The 17392-nt window shown below is 37.1% G+C and overlaps 1 protein-coding gene and 2 long non-coding RNA genes across 5 annotated transcripts; all 3 read left to right on the top strand.

Annotated features, from left to right (window-relative positions):
- The first annotated feature begins 2420 nt into the window (after positions 1-2420).
- LOC306896843 lies at positions 2421-6188 on the top strand. The gene is made up of 3 exons (XR_013786958.1): positions 2421-2540; positions 3095-3277; positions 3729-6188. It is a non-coding gene; the product is annotated as an uncharacterized lncRNA (long non-coding RNA).
- A 3297-nt stretch (positions 6189-9485) lies between these two features.
- On the top strand, positions 9486-12704 carry LOC306902163 (nuclear apoptosis-inducing factor 1-like). 3 transcript variants are annotated; one of them, XM_079470521.1, is made up of 5 exons: positions 9486-9638; positions 10088-10650; positions 10771-10996; positions 11101-11311; positions 11409-12704. In XM_079470521.1, the coding sequence occupies exons 3-5, from the start codon at positions 10796-10798 to the stop codon at positions 11663-11665; spliced, it is 669 nt and encodes a 222-aa protein (XP_079326647.1). In that variant the 5' UTR covers positions 9486-9638; positions 10088-10650; positions 10771-10795; the 3' UTR covers positions 11666-12704. The 3 variants fall into 3 exon arrangements, with proteins under 3 accessions (XP_079326647.1, XP_079326648.1, XP_079326646.1); XM_079470522.1 differs by lacking the exon at positions 10088-10650 and having other exon boundaries at positions 9506-9638; XM_079470520.1 differs by having other exon boundaries at positions 9522-9638; positions 10088-10996.
- Positions 12705-14056: 1352 nt separating this feature from the next.
- On the top strand, positions 14057-16908 carry LOC306898261. The gene is made up of 3 exons (XR_013787099.1): positions 14057-14153; positions 14605-14814; positions 14978-16908. It is a non-coding gene; the product is annotated as an uncharacterized lncRNA (long non-coding RNA).
- The last annotated feature ends 484 nt before the right edge of the window (positions 16909-17392 follow it).

Below are 17392 nucleotides of genomic sequence, written 5' to 3'. Positions count from 1 at the left end.
GCTAAACCCTTAAAGGCTTTATAAGTGATTAAAAGAACTTTAAAGTCAATACGATACTTAATGGGTAGCCAGTGAAGGGTTGATAAAATTGGGGTTATGTGATCGTATTTTCTGGTCCTGGTTAGAACTCTGGCAGCTGCGTTCTGAACTTACTGTAGTTTGATTATTGATGATGCAGGACAGACACTATGTAGCGCATTACAGTAGTCAAGTCTTGAGGTCATAAATGCATGAATAAGCTTCTCCGCGTCAGCAACACACAGAATATTTCGTAACTTGGCAACATTTCTTAGGTGGAAAAAGGCTGTTTTTGTGACATTTGAGATGTGATTTCGAAATGACAGGTTGCTGTCTAATATAACGCCTAGATCTTTTACTGTATTTGTTGGAGTAACAGTACATCCTTCAACTTGCAGTTTATAATCAGAAATATTTGGTTTGCGTGTCTTTGGTCCGATAAGTAATATTTCTGTTTTATTAGAGTTTAAAAGAAGGAAATTACAGGTCATCCAATGTTGTACATCTTCAATGCACTCTGCCAATTTGGATAGCTGGGAGGAATCATCTGGTCTTGATGAGATATATAGCTGAGTATCATCTGCATAGCAATGGAAGCTAATTCCATATTTTTTAATAATGTTTCCGAGGGGAAGCATGTATATGGAGAACAGCACGGGTCCCAGAACCGATCCCTGAGGTAATCCATAATTTACTTGCGTTAGATTTGATGATTCCCCATTTAAATGGACAAATTGATGTCTGTCTGACAAGATCTAAACCATTGTAGTGCCTGTACCTCAATACCGGTATAATTGTGTAGGCGATCTAGAAGTATGTTATGGTCTACGGCATGGGTAGGCAACCTAAGGTTCAATCAATCAATGGCACGCCAAGCACATTTAGATAAATGATTTATTTAATACAAAACTAGTGTTTGTGAAGTTAAGAAAAATATTACTACTAATAATAATAATAATAACTACTGGTCATATTCGCAAGACAAATTGCCTGTTATTCTGTAATCGTACTCAACATCTTTTACATAAAGTTGTCTGCTTTAGATGTCACGTGTCATCGATTGCTTAGTTTGCGCTCACCGTGGTGCTGAATTTCAGACGAGGTTAAAAAATGGCTACTACGCAAAAGAAGGCAAAAACTGATGTTCGGTCATTTCAGCCCTCTTGGAGGGAAGAATTTGGTTTTGTTTTTCAAAAAGATTGTGCCGTATGCACTTACATTTATTCATTTGGCAGACGCTTTTATCCAAAGCGACTTACAAGTAGTTTTATGCAGTGGCACATTACTGCAGAGCAATCAGGGGTTAGGTGTCTTGCTCAAGGGCCCTTCAGTCATGACCTGCTGGCACTGAGATTAGAACCGGCAACCTTCTGATCACAAGCCCAACGCTCTAACCATCTAGACCATTAAGCGCGATTTTGAAACACGAAAAATCCTTCAAACATGAGGCAGATAAGGCAGAGTCCATCAGACGCGCAGTCTTCAGTTATGAGAAACAAACCGGCAGTCTTCCTGTTTTTACTAGTTTGAAAAATAATGCTTCTGAAGCAAGTTACCGACTTGCTCATTGCATTCTGTTTTGTGTTTTATAGCCATATAGTATAAGTATACAAATAATGTCAATCTAAAAAATACACTACAAACACTACAATTTCTGGTTCCAGTGATGTTATTATGTTCATGATGTTCATGGAAGATCCTTTGCAAGCCCGCTGCACTACATATATATTTTTCCTTATGTACTTTTTTGATATCAAAGCATTTGTTTAATTTGTAATTACTAAGTTATGGATCTGTTAATTTAATAAATTAATGAAATATGGTTCACATCTCACAAGTTCCTACATAAGCTTATTTTTTGTGGTCTCAATCACATTTTCTTGGCCTATGTTTATTATTTTCATAGCTGTGTATTCAATATGACCACTCAAGTTGTGATGGAGAGAGACTGGGTGCATCTGTACACACAATGATTTCGATAGCAGATATCTTATTATAATGTCCATTGGTATCAATCTTAATATTTTTATGACAACATGTTTTAACTTATGATATACCACCACTGGCACGCCATCGGGACTGTGGTCATCGTGGCCCCGAGCTGTGTGGCCCCCGCTGGCGTCCTTTATTTTTCTGTATTGAAGGTGGCAACCCTAGATAAGACATTCCCATTTAAGTCAGCTCTAGAGAATCACATACGAGTCCACACGGGAGAGAAAACTTTCAAGTGCCCTCAGTGTGATAAGTGACTTACACAACGAGGAAATCTTAAGTATCTTTTTTATTTTTCGGTCTGAAGGGAGATTATCTTTTATTTTCCTTCTTTGTAAACGTTTTGATACATACATGCTTTGCCATTCCATGTTTAAATGACATGGTATAAAACAATTTTGAGTGATTACAATAATACAAAAAAAATGTTCAGTGGTTTCAATATTAAATGACTTTTATTTTGCTTCTCGGGGCTTTCGTGTGGTGACGTCAAATGGAGTGCGCCGCAGCTCGCCAGTCGATTGTTTGAGGTGACTGTCTGTTGGTTTAATTTTTAAACAAATGTACTTTACTGAATTTAATATTAGTGAAACACTTTAAGATAACATTTAGACGCAAAACGTTAGTTCAAGCTGCCCGCAGTTCTTTTGTGCTAAGGCCAATATTAATACGTGGTCTGTTGGTCTGAATACATGTCGACGAGCAAGTTTGCTTTAACGCATCCTTGCAAGCCATTTAGTCATGTGTTTAATCTGTTGACGGGTTTTAAGTGAGTTGTGAGAAATACGTTTCCACATGTTTGTGTGAGGAGCAGCAGCCCACCTTAAGTGCTCACAGCGTTGAAGACCACAGAGCAAACGCTACAGTCGTTACGCTTGACGTGTAGATTATTTGTAGTCACAAAATTTGCCCAAAATGAAGATTAATTTAGTCATTGTTACCAGTCATACAATTACACCTATATGACTTTCTTTGGGAACTCATGTGTTTTGAAAAAAGTGAACACACACACACACATCTTAATACATTCAGGATATTGGTTATTAACAAGTGTCAATGTAAAGATGTTTGTTTGTTCTTACAGGTCTGTTTCTGGAGCGCTCAAACATCACATAATCTTCAGTAAAACCATTCACACGCCAATTCATCTTTAAATACAAGCTGGGACCACACCTGCTGTTCACAGTATTAAAGATGGAGCGTGTTAAGGAGGAGAATGATGAAGAATTGTGCACAATGACATATGAGGACACTGAAGAAAATAGAGGTTAGTGTGCACTTGAACTTTGAGGATGATTTATAAGGCCCTATATTGTACTGTCTTGGAGATAAAGGGATGTCGGTGTCCAAGTGCAAATTCTAGAATTTTATTCATATTGAATGGTCAAAAACCTGCATCATTAAACCTTAAAAATTCTGTACAAAACATTATTGCATTAGAAATGTGTCATATTTAAAACATGTATTGCAAAGTGTCCTATTTGTTCCAATTTTTTGTGGTTATTTCGCTTTGTTAACCAAGAAGTTGTTGCCATATATAGAATTTTATGATTTGGGTTTTGACTTAAATGACAAAATATAAAGGTAGCCATAAGTAATTGTACCCATGATGGGAATGGACCTGTAACGAATCTTTAAATCAAAATGTCCTATTACTAAACTTGTTTTTTTAATTTGACATATGCATAATTTTTGACATGACACAATATTCTTGTTAGATGCGATTGGTGTGACAGAGGAAGGTCAAGACCACAGTCAGGACGAACATCAGTATCATTATCTCATCACTGAAGAAAATTCGTTCAGCTCCTCACAAACTGATGAGAATTCCCCTCAAGAGGGAACCGAAGCCAAACTTTCTTTTTCATGCCATGTTTGCGGTAAGAACTTTTTACGAGAAGAGGACCTTAATGTTCACATAAAGATTCATTCCGGAGAGAGGCCTTACCTCTGCCCTCAGTGTGGAAAGGGTTACAAACGTGAAAGGCATCTTAAGGAACATTTAATAATTCACACTGGCCAAAAGCCTTTCTCGTGCCCTCATTGCAGAAAGAGATTCATACGTAAGCAAAGTCTTAATATTCATATAAGAATTCACACTAGTGATTGCCCTTACACCTGCCCTCAGTGTGATAAGAGTTTCTCATCAAATTACCATCTACAGACTCACTTACGAGTTCACACTGGAGAGAAACCGTATACATGCCCTCAGTGTGACAAGAGTTTTACACAACGAGGAAATCTTTTGTATCACATACGAATTCATACAGGTGAGAGGCCTTACTTGTGCCATTTATGTGATAAGGGTTTCACACATGCACAAAATCTGAAAATTCATCTGTGGTGTCACTTGAAGGGGCGAAAGGCAGTTTAGTCAAAAAGTATAGAATACCAAGTCATGAAACTAGCAGCCCTCCGTTTCCGCCATTTTGGGGTGAAGCGACTCTGCAATACAATAGCTTTTTGCTGTCGCGATGACAGTTGTGGCCTAATGGTTAGAGAATCGGACTCGTGACAATTAAGCCCTACTTGCTCTCCGGGCGCTACAGTGATAGCTGCCCACTGCTCCGGGTAAACATGTGTTCATGACTTGCTGTGCGTGTGTTCACTATTCTGTATGAAGACAATACATAATGACAATTTTCTGATGACTTCATTTGAGAATTTTCTATTGCGCTGTTCTGTATGCTCTATGCTACTGTCCAGCTGGCATTTTCACCCCAAAATGGCACCTATTGGCTGTTTCCCAAAAATCATCAGAGTTTCGCCTCCTGGTATCTATACTGTTTGGTTTAGTTGTGAACAGTGCGGTCAAACATTAGTTTTAGCAGCGCTGCTAAGGAGGCACCAGAAAACTCGCGTGTTCTGTGTGTGGAAAAGCCTTTCTGAGAGCCACAGACCTGGAATGTCACTAAAAGATCCATGCTGGAGAAAAAACTACAGGTGTGCACATCGTGGAAAGGACTTTTACCGAGCATGTTAAGCTGATAAAACACACGAGACTGCATACTGAAGAAAAGCTTAATAAATTTGCATTTGTACTGATTCTGGGGGGGCATTTGTTTAGTATTGGCAACATTAGTCAAACTTTCCATCCTATACTTAAATGTACATATTTTTTAATGGGTCTGTCATTTTTCATAAACCTGTTATTCGAACCCTTTGGCTGATATTTTTCATAATCAATGTTAGGTGTAATAAATTACTCATTTACTATTTAGTGTAAATTCCTTTCTCCTGAAAAGAAGTGAGAGATAATGTAATTAAAGCAACTTTTAATGTCCATTACATACCACTGTATACACCTTCACATTATTGCATCTGTTTGCATTAGAAATTTGTCCGTTTTAATGAAATTCACGTGAAAATAAATGTATTGCAAAGTGAAATGCTTACAGACTATTTTTTCCAATAATTTGTGGTATATTTCTCTTTGTTAACCAAGATAGACGCTTGAACTCATGACTTGTGTTCAAGCTGTTGGGTTGAAATACCACACGCACAGTTGAATAATGGCTTTCTGAGTCAGATGTTTTCGTTTTTAGTAGCTCTTATTGTTAAGATTGTTTTATCATCTGTAATTCTTTTTCATCTGTAATTCTCTGTTTTCAGTGTCATTTTAATCTTGTAAAAGTAAAAGAATGTGGGTAATAAGCAATTGTGTCTGAACTGTGACTAAGATGTTGGATATTACACCAGATTGTAGCGTTTTTCTTTGCTTTCAAATTCTCTCGTGTTTTCTGCAACAAAGTGCCGAATGTTATTGCTTTAAAAATGTCATTTACAAGCATTAAACATGGGAACTATGACAGTAGATTTCATGCATGTTCTTTGATTAACAAATATCTTTCTGCTAGCAGAGCATTTCATTCACAGATGTAGATTTCTTACCCCCCCCCCATGTTTTAAATATTTAAGAACTATTTGACTCTGTATTAAAAAAAATAAAAAAGCTTTATTAGAAAAATATAACTTATAACACTACATGTAAAACTTCTTATTGTTTAGTTATTTATTGTTATTGTATTTTTTCATTGAATTCTCTGGAGATCGAGGTTGCGTTTTTTATCCTAGACGAAGTGGATGTAATCGAAATACCACTGTTTTTTACATGAAGATGGTTACAATAATAATCACAGAATGTACTGTCAAATGATGTGCAAATAAACAGCTTACACAAAAACATGTAAGACATTTTCAAGGATTGTATAAACAAATGCTAAATGAAGTAAATTGCAAGTTGCCTTTGAGAGACAGAGGTCATAACAAATGTTTATAATGTTTAATAACAAGCAGGTTTCTGCCACCATTTCACGTCCATAGTATTTTTCCATACCATGCAAGTCAAAGCTGTATTGTAGCAAACATTCTTCAGAATTTCTTCCCTTGTTTTAAGACTCTGAAACTTCTCAGATGAAACCACACAAAGATGAGGCATATGGCCAAACAGTCCATTTAGATATGTATGTGTGCATGTATATTTTAATGGATTCATTTATTAATTCACACAAACATACAATAGATTAAAGTGAAAATTACAACAAGGAAGAATTCTAATGAAGATAAATATAAAATAAACGCATGTCCTAATTCTTAACTTCACTGGGCGTGTTTTGTTTTTGTTTCGTTTGCATGTAAATATAAATAAACAGATGGGGAATTTAATTCTTAGAATAAAGAGAAAATGCATCAGTCGACATTCTCAGCCAATGAGCATGAAGCTGTGTCGTCAGTCAGTCGTTTCCCATCATGCTTTTGAACAGCGCAGTCGGAGGAGAGCAACTGCGCTCGACTGCTCAATCCGACACAGCCGCCTCGCCGTCGCGAGAGTTTTTTGGCACACGTCAGCATGACATCAGAGCAAGGCGGAAGTAGCTCGGACACTTTTCTAACCGGCATGCAGCCCGCGGTGATCACCGGTGATCGGTTCTGCGCAGATTTTGCTCATCTCAAACACGCCTATTATTTTCTCCGAGTGCAAGTTAAAGAGCAGCGTGATTACTTTTCAGTTATTTCAGGTGTGTATTCTTATTAAATCTGTCGTTTTCTTTTACGTACTACAAACTGCAACTCGATATATTGAAATAATCACGAAAGAAGACAAAGATGAACAGAGTAGTTGAGAGTTTGTGTTGCAGTGATCATGTCTGACGTGAGCAGTACGTGCAGATTATACCAATTTACAGAACATGTCTTGCTCTGCAGTCTTTTGGTTTTGGAAACTAATAAATATTATAATAATTCTCTACAGGAAAATATAGTTCAGTGACTCTTCCATTTGTTACATCTAAAAGGTTTTTAACTGTTGTTGACAGGTGTCAATATAAACATGTTTGTATGTTTTCACAGGTCTGTTCCTGTAGTCCTTCACGTGAAACAAACATCATATCACACCATCATCAGTGAAGCCATTTTCACTCCCAATTCATCTATAAATACTGCAGACATCACAACACATTCTACTGCTCTACTATTCTGGGCCGATGTTGTGGATGATGGAGTGCGTTTAAAGAGGAGAGTGATGCACAATGACTGCTGAGGATACAGAGGAACAAAGAGGTTAGTATATTAATGAGGAAATAATCTACTTTATTTGATGGTATTTAAAATTTCGTTTCACGTAATGTTTTTTTAACATTACTTTGTTCATTTTAGAACTGATGGTGAAAGGTGAGGACCACAACTAAATGGAGGATCGTGAGCATTAAGGCCCTACACCTGCTTTCCGTGTGAAAAGGGTTTTGTCAGTAAAATTGATCTTAACCCTTGAGGTTCTATAGCTGCCCTCAGTGTGGAAACACTTGCAGGAAGGTTTAGTAAGTCACACTGTTGAGCGGCCCTTCACATACCCTTTGTGTGGTAAACGGAAAAGGATAGCGTCCCACCTAAAATGCATTCAGAGACTCACATGCAAGTTCACCCTGGAAAGAAACCTTTTGCGTGCCCTCAGTGTGATAAGACTTTTACACAACGAGGACATCTAAAGGATCATATACGAATTCATACAGGAGAGAAGCCTTTCTCGTGCCCTCAGTGTAGAAAGTGTTTCAAACGTGAAAGTCATCTCAGGGGCCATATGATAATTCACACTGGCCAGAAACCCTTCACATGCCCTCAGTGTGAAAAATGTTTTACACAAAAAAGAAATCTTGATAACCATATACGAATTCATACACTTGGGAGGCCTTTCCCGTGCCCTCAGTGTGGAAAAAGTTTCAAACGTGAAAGTCACCTTAGGGGCCATATGATAACTCACACGGGCCAGAAGCCTTTCACCTGTCCTCAGTGTGATAAGAGCTTTACACAACAAGGAAGTCTTAAGGATCACATACGAATTCATACAGGAGAAAAGCCTTTCTCGTGCCATCTGTGTGAAAAGACTTTTACACATAAGCCAAGCCTTAGTTATCATATGAGTCGTCACACTAGTGAAGGGCCTTAAATCTGCCCTCAGTGTGATAAGACTAAGATGCATTTAGAGAGACATTTCACATGCTCTCAGTGTTCTGACCTATATTGGTCATGCAGAGGGCCCTCCTCTGATTTACTAAGATTCATTTATTTTTAAATACTATTAAGTCGTATCTGTCGGTTACACTTCTGTCTTTAAGAAGGAATTCTTATCATCATGTTTTTGGGAACGAGTCTCTTAGTCCCGGTGAGTTTGCCAAACTTCGGCCTTGAGACTCACTTGTGTGCATGAGTGCGTGGTTCCAGGACGAGAGGAGAAGAAAGTCATGAAGGACCCATAAAAGTTGTGACCTATGAGATGTTTGAGGGGTCTGATCACTGGAGATTATCTACATGCCAACCAATAACGGACGTCTGATTTAACCAAGTAATGACATACGTCACATGGCTCTGTTTGCATAAATATAACTGCATTTGATGTAACGGCAGGTGGGTCTGCGGAACTCCATGTGAGTGCTAAAAAATCCTGAAGACTTCATTCATCCTAACCGGTCTACGGGTCTTTACTGTGAATTTCTCTACAGAACGACATGACATGTGTTCAGTGCAGTCGAAAATCCAGCAGAGACGCCACTATCCGCTTGTATAGTTTAATGTTTTGACAATTGCATTTGACTCAAAGATTATTTGTTTGTTTTAACCGTTATGTTTAATTATAACTGCAGTTCTTATGATTGCTGATAGTTTTGTGAGACGGTCAACACCAATTATTACCAGAACATAAAATAAAATATGTTTATTCATGGTCGCATGTGGTGTGTGTGTGGGGGGGCAAATAGTCAAATGTTTCCAGAGTAATTTTAAGTCAGCTGTAAATCGTGGGTAAGAAGCTTTTCATTTATGGATTCTTAATTGTCACTAATCGACAAATATAGGATATATGGACCTGAATATATTTATTTTACCAAAAGCATTCGTCTTTTGCATGTACATTTTATTTGCGCACGACAGTTAACGTTTTCTACGGAATATTTACATAAGGTAAATGTAGGGACTTTTATTCTGCTTCAAGGTAAATGCTGGGACTTTTATTCTGCTTCAAGTACGTTGTGTGGTGACGTCATTCAGACTGCGCTGTTTATTCTCGCTGTGATTGAAAGATTATTTTCTCCGAGTGCAAGTTAAAGAGCAGCGTGATTACTTTTCAGTTATTTCAGGTGTGTATTCTTATTAAATCTGTCGTTTTGTTTTACATACTACAAACTACAACTCGATATATTGAAATAATCACGAAAGAAGACAAAGATGAACAGAGTAGTTGAGAGTTTGTGTTGCAGTGATCATGTCTGATGTGAGCAGTACGTGCAGATTATATCAATTTACAGAACATGTTTCCACAAAATGAACATGTTTACTTTTCATATAACACATTTTGAATTTATAGATTTACTTACTGTTTACTGTGATCCTTCATGTAAACATAGGCATTTCCCAAATCTAACATTATTATTTAGCTTGTTGACAAGTATAAAATGCTTTCTTATTTTTAAGACGCTTTGGATAAAAAAATCTATAAATGTGAATGAAAATGTACACGTTATTTAACACATTTAGTATATCGATTGTTAACAGGTGTCAAAATAAAAACGTGTGTATATTTTCACAGGTCTGTTCCTGTAGTACTTTACGCTAAACAAACATATCACACCATGTTCAGTGAAGTAATTTCCACCCCAATTCATCTATAAATACTGCAGACATCACATCTGCCATCACAACACATTGTACTGCTCTACTATTCTTATCTGCACAATGGCCCTCATTCATCAAACCAACATAGGAACCAGCGTACATCCGAGCGAAAAAAGCTGCTTTCAACGTGTGATTCATTAAAATTTTGTATGCATCTTATTCGCATTTTGATAAATGTGGCATCTGAAGACAATCGTCATTTGAAAATGATGCTTGTTTAACTTTAGGTTCTTGTTGAACTCTTAGTTTCTTTCTGTTCTCGGATCGCTCTTCAATTAATCAAATCAAATTAATGAATTAGTTGGATGTTATCAGAGAATGTTCTCAGCAGATCTTGGAGCGAGAGACGCTGACACAGAAGTGTAGTTGCGTCAAGGCCGGTTATTTCCGCCAAAGAAGCATATAGAGTACAGAACAGCACACAGGAATTGTCTTCAAGATATCATATGTCTAGGTTTCATCTTATAACTAAATAAGGTAAAAAATGACAGCCTTACTGTATGCGCTGTCTTACAAAACAGGAAAATGTTTTAGAGGATTCATCATTAGTGCGAGGAACTAAATAATCTAACAACGCCCCATTCATTCATAAATCAGAAGTCCTGCCACCTGAATTTACGACATGGAGAAACGAAACCTGACAAAGAAACGGAATTTTTCAGAACTGGAGATTGAAATGCTTACGACACAAGTTGGAAATCACAGCCTTGTGCTATTCGGGAGTTTAAAGAGCGGCATCAAAGGAGGTCGCAAGAAAGTAATTTGGAGAAAAATCACTGATGTGGTCAACAGTGTTGGCATAGAGAGCCGAACACCAGCTGAGGTTTGAATTGAATTGTTTCTCATAAAAGACATGACCCATAAGTCATTGCATGAAACAGTAATACAACAATGGTTTATAGCACGTCCAAAAATTCTTTCATTTAGGTGAAGAAAAAATGGTCAGACTTGAAGCTCGCTACCAAAAAGCGTGTTGCGGTCCTGAAGCGCAGCACTGAGACTGGTGGAGGCCAGCCAGACTCCAGCCTTTTTCTGACGGCGATCGAAGAGCGCATAGCTGCGATCATCGGCTTGGCCTCAGTCTGTGGTATAAGTGCCGGAGGAGACACAGACGCACCAGTTTCCGAGCAGGAAGAAGGTGAGAAGTCAAAAACACCTTGTAGATTGTGTGGCTGAATATTAGGAAAGACATGGATGGATTGTTCTAATTGTTTTATTTATTTTTGATTGGCCAGAGCAAGGCACCAGTGGTGTTCAGCCCCCGTGTGCAACAGAGACAGCCCGACAGAGCCAGGCAAATGGTGATTCGCAACGTGTGACCTCCATCCCTCGAACTGGCACAACACCACTACCGTGGGTTGTGATGGCGGAGGTCCTACAAAAACAGACCGAAATGTGTCAGTTAATGTCAGAAATGAAGAGTTCACTCAATGCAATAAATGACACGCTGAAAGAAATAAATGACAACATAAAACGTGCCTCACATACATAATAAAGCCATCTATAAATTACCTGTATTGTTTGAATTCTATACTTACAAACTAGAAACGCATAATGAGGGCCTCTCTTCTGTATGGCCCTCATTTGGGGCTGTGCTGGCCAATGTTCTCTGGCCATCGGTTCTTCAGGAGACGACTGCACATCAAATGCAATTCCATTGCTCAATGCAATGTTATGAAGAACCCCACTGGCACGATGTTCCAGACCTTCTCCGGTCTGACCCAAGACGGAGCCATCTGCTCTTTAATAGCCCAGTGCATCGCTCCACTGTTGCCTGTGAGCCTGGTCTGTCAGATGGTTTGCCAATGGAGTTACTCTGTGAGGGGATTATTTTTAGCGACTTCTGGAAATTGAAAGAATTATGTGTATCGTCCATGCTCAAGGACTTTTTGGCATGATAAATTTCCTGCACGTTTATGGAATGGACGTTTTTGCTGTTGATGTATGCTCAATAAGGAGATCCCACTACGGACCCGAAAAACCCTCTTGCGTCTTAGGGGCACATGGAGGTCTACCAACAAATCAAGATCTGCCTTTTTTGAGATTTTAAAATGTTTCTTGTTACATAGCTGATGGAATGAAATCCTGAGCAATCATATCACACAACTACGTTAATTCACGCATTGCTTTCAATTGTTTAATTTTTATTTGCTTTTAATTATGTCATCAATGATAAAACAAAATAATTAAGGGATCGATTATGAAACTTTCCCTTACAAAAATGAAGCACGCTTTTACTGCAATAAAACCTTGGTTCGTTTTTGTAAGGGTTGTATTATGTGGCTCCATATTCCAGATAAAATGCTGTCATAATTACAATTATCTGCCTGTTCAAAAACTTGCATACACAATCTGAGACTTGACGTGAAATTTTGTGTACCCACCGCTGTTGTGTTCGGGAATAATAATATTCTGAGTGTTGCCGCTGGAGGCCAGTAACATGCATGTAGATGAAGAGTGTTGTGAAGAAATCATTTAGTGTGTGTCCCTGATAGAAAATGCAACGATGTCAACATTAAAAGTTTGTAGTGAATATCCTTTTTTCCCCTTCATCCAACAACACCACAACCGCTCATATTGATAAATGCCTAATTTTGCATTGACCGTATGCACAGTTTTCTGGCCTACGGTCGTTTCATAAATGAGGGCCAACGAGAGATGGGGATACTGAGTAATCTTAAAGACATCTACTATATTTGATGGTATTAAAAATACTATTTTAATAGACTAATAATGTAATTTTGATTACATTTGACATGAAATTGAGGTTTAATGTTTAATTTCATGTAATGTTTTAACAATTTGTTAATTTCAGAAATGATAGGAATGAAAGGCAAAGACTACAACTAAATGGAAGATGAATGTAAGGCCCTACAACTGCTCTTCAGTGTGAGAAGAGTTTTGTCAGTTAAATATATCTTTACGTGCCCTTAATTTTGTGAAATTAAAGATTTTACAAGATATAATTTATTTCTGAACATATAAAAATATATATACGGGTGGCTACCCTCTCTCTTCTCTCAACAGGTAGTGGTCTAGCTTTTGTTGAAACTTTGTATTAGCACCTATCGTACTATTGCTCTTTTATGACATATCGCTTATTGCTCCCCGAACTCTTTTTAAGTCACCTTGGATAAAAGCGTCTGCTAAATGACTAAATGTAAATAAAATACTGTATGTACTAGTATAATTGAAAATTAATACAGTTACATTTAACTGAAAGATTATTTTTTTTATTTTAAGAACTACGTTAAATTATCTTTGCCGCTCTTACGATTGGTGAAGGAAATATATTTGTATGTTTATTTAAAGTCGCATGTGTGTACAAATAGTCAGTCTGTTTTTCCAGAGTGATCTTCTGTCTGCTGTAAACCGTGAGTATGAAAACTCCTTTTTGTCACTGATTGACAAAATATTTGGGCATGAATATTTTTATTTCACCAAAACATTGACACTTTGCATGTTCATTTTATTTTTAGATGGTTGTTTATCTTTTCAATAGGAATTTCACGGTATTTTTTATTTTGATAAACGAAGAACAATTTAAACCGTATTATACAAATAAGACTACATAAACCTATCCGTAGAACCCAAAATAAATGATAAATACGTTGCATCACCAAGGATTTAACTGGATAGGCTCGATGGAAAATTATATATGACACTTCTTTGACCTTATATGTGATGCTATATGTGTCTTCCTAATTTTACCAATCAAAACATTTTTGAAATATAGAATTCCATTGAGTAGTAACAGCAAGTTCACCTTTAGATTGCACAAGGGAACGTAAGAAAATATTATTGCATTTAAAACTTGTAAAATCTAGAATTGCACGGTTTTGTATTCTAGGTCAATTTAGGGGCTTTTATTATGCTTCTCGTTGCCTGTCGCACGGTGACGTCACACAGAGTGCGCCCGTTCTCACTTGTGAATGAAAGATTGTTGTAAGAGAAACGAGATTATTTTTCAGTTATTTAAGGTGCGTATTCTTATTTAATCTGTCATTTTGTGCGTTATTACATATTACAAACTACAACGCGATATAATTGAAATAATCATGAAAAAATACATAATAAACAGTAGTTCAGAATATGTGTGGCAGACCAAAGCAAACAGTAATCGTGACATTGTGATTTGCAATAGTATTTCCTTTTTGTGTACGTTTTGTATCCCCTTCTGAACGTGTATGTCTTTGTTAAATAAAAATATCATGACATTGCTCTGAAGTACGTGCAGATTATAGCATGTTTCCCCAAAATGAAGATTTTTACACTCACCAATATGACTTTTTATGGAGTATATTTTGAATTTATGTTCAAAACGGTTTACCTTCTAGCTAAATGAATAAATGTAAATAAACATGTACACGTCATTTAACACATTTAGTATACCGAATGTTAACAGGTGTCAATATAAAAATGTTTTCACAGGTCTGTTCCTGTAGTCCTTCACGTGAAACAAACATCATATCACACCATCATCAGTGAAGCCATTTTCACTCCCAATTCATCTATAAATACTGCAGACATCACAACACATTCTACTGCTCTACTATTCTGGGCCGATGTTGTGGATGATGGAGTGCGTTTAAAGAGGAGAGTGATGCGCAATGACTGCTGAGGATACAGAGGAACAAAGAGGTTAGTACATTAATGAGGAAATGATCTACATTTGATGGTATTAAAAATGACAATTGAATTTTAATAGACTAAAAATCACATTTAGATTACATTTGATATTACATCGAGGTTAAATGTTACGTTTCACATTGTTTTTTTAAACATATTACTTTGTTCATTTTAGAACAAGAAAGGTGAAGACTACAACTAAATGCCAGATGAACACAAGGCCCTACACCTTCTCTTCAGCGTGAAAAGAGTTTTGTCAGTAAAATATATCTTAATGCTCTGGCTCTATAACTGCCCTCAGTGTGGAAACACTTACAGGAACGTTAAGCGGGTCACATTGCTGTGAGACCTTAACATAAAGTTTTTTGCAAAAAGGATAGCGTCCCGTCGAAAATGCATTCAGAGAGTCACATGCGAGTTCACCCTGGAGAGAAACCTTTTGCGTGCCCTCAGTGTGATAAGACTTTTACGCAACGAGGACATTTTAACTATCACATACGGATTCATACAGGAGAGAAGCCTTTCTCATGCCCTCAGTGTGAAAAATCTTTTACACAAAAAAGAAATCTAAGGGATCATATACGAATTCATACAGGTGAGATTCCTTTCCCATGCCCTCACTGTGGAAAGAGTTTAAAACGTGAAAGTAATCTTAGGGATCACATACGAATTCATACAGGAGAGAAACCTTTCTCGTGCCACCTGTGTGAAAGGAGTTTTACTCATAAGCAAAGCCTTCGTTATCATATAAGTCATCACACTGGTGAAGGGCCTTAAATCTGCCCATAGTGAGATACATTTAGACAAATGAGTTCACACTGGAGAGAAACATTTTACATGCCCTCAGTGTAGTAAGTCTTAAGCATCACATTCATACAGGAAAGAGGCCTTTCTCGTGACATCTCTGTGCTAAGAGTTTCACACAGGCACAAACGCTTAAATGACACGGGACAAGGGATGGATGCCGTGGTGTCACTATGCTTCAAATATATCCTTTTGTGTGGTTTTGACAAGATTAATATTAATCAATTATTAATCAGGATTGACCTTTAAATAAAATAATGATTTAAATATGATTAGGATTAAAAACTTGAAAGTAGTAGAGTGAGTATTATTAAAAAAAGAGTACTAAGTTCATTTTCCAAGAAAGCCGTTCTTTTTAAGTTATCATGGTTGTAAAAAAGCCTTTACTGACTTGTGTTGGTCATGCAGAGGGGCCTCCCCTGATTTACTAAGATATCAATAGATAATTTCTTATTAAATACATCACTATTCAATCGTAGCTGTTCGGTTACACTTCTGACTGTAAGAAAGGATTTCTTATCATTATGTTTTGGGAACGAGTCTCATGGGTGAGATATCCAAACACTTCGGCCTTGAGACTCTTTTGTGTGCATGAGTGCATGGTTGCAGGATGATCACAAAGGACCCATAAAAGTGACCAATCATGGAAGGCTGATTTGCCGAAGTAATGACGTAGGTTACATGGCTCTGTTAGCATATATATAACTGCATTTTGATGTAATGGCAGGTGGGTCTGCGGAGTTCAGTGCTGAAGCTGATTTCCGCTTGCAAGACTTCAGTAAATTGTATTTTAATGAACTGCACTCCTGATTCCTTGTCTTCATTCATCCTTAACCGGTCTACGGGTCTCTGTAAATTCCCCTAGAACGACATGACGTTGACCTGTGTTCAGTGCAGTCGAAAATTCAGCGCTCGCCAGAAGACTCATACAGTGTGAAAGGTGACGAAAGAAAAGCTTTTGTCAGAACCACAGGCCTGAAGCTCACCAAACGATTTATAACGAATAAAACCTCCACAGGTGTTCTCAATTTTGAAAGGGTTTTATTGAGTATAAAACATGACAGAGAGAAGCTTGACCACTGCTATACAAAGAAGAAGTTTCAGACGAACACACAACTTGCAACGGACTCTCAAAGAAAAGTGGTATTCGCAAAGAGTGAACAAATATCGCCTTTAAGTTCAAGCATGTCTTTTTTAAATTCATTTGAATGCATTTCCCTGAATGGTGAAGTTTGTCGTTGTTTGTTAATGAATGTTCTTTGTGGACATTTGGAATAAAATAAATGGATAAAATTGTGTCTTAATCGTTTCCCCAGATATTTTATCTTTTAGTATTCTAGGGAGAGATGCTTTTCTCAGATTAATACACGTGTAATGCAATACTTATAATACTTGTGATGACAAACTGCAACTACACTTTTATTCCTTATTCTATCAGTGTTTTTATTCCTTATTCTATCTGTGTTTTTATTCCTTATTCTATCAGTGTTTTTATTCCTTATTCTATCAGTGTTTTTATTCCTTATTCTATCTGTGTTTTTATTCCTTATTCTATCTGTGTTTTTATTCCTTATTCTATCAGTGTTTTTATTCCTTATTCTATCTGTGTTTTTATTCCTTATTCTATCAGTGTTTTTATTCCTTATTCTATCTGTGTTTTTATTCCTTATTCTATCTGTGTTTTTATTCCTTATTCTATCAGTGTTTTTATTCCTTATTCTATCTGTGTTTTTATTCCTTATTCTATCTGTGTTTTATTCCTTATTCTATCTGTGTTTTTATTCCT

This window comes from Barbatula barbatula (assembly GCF_947034865.1).
Source record: "Barbatula barbatula genome assembly, chromosome: 1".
Lineage (NCBI taxonomy): Eukaryota > Metazoa > Chordata > Actinopteri > Cypriniformes > Nemacheilidae > Barbatula > Barbatula barbatula.
Note: the sequence above shows the minus strand (reverse complement) of the source record. Positions and strands in the feature narration are given on the sequence as shown.

Excerpts from the sequence above, each read along its gene's own strand:
- LOC306902163 (XM_079470521.1), top strand. The coding sequence starts at position 10,796 with ATGGAGAAACGAAACCTGACAAAGAAACGGAATTTTTCAGAACTGGAG. Across the intron at positions 10,997-11,100 it reads AGAGCCGAACACCAGCTGAG|GTGAAGAAAAAATGGTCAGA; the intron begins GTTTGAATTGAA and ends TCTTTCATTTAG. Across the intron at positions 11,312-11,408 it reads AGTTTCCGAGCAGGAAGAAG|AGCAAGGCACCAGTGGTGTT; the intron begins GTGAGAAGTCAA and ends TTGATTGGCCAG.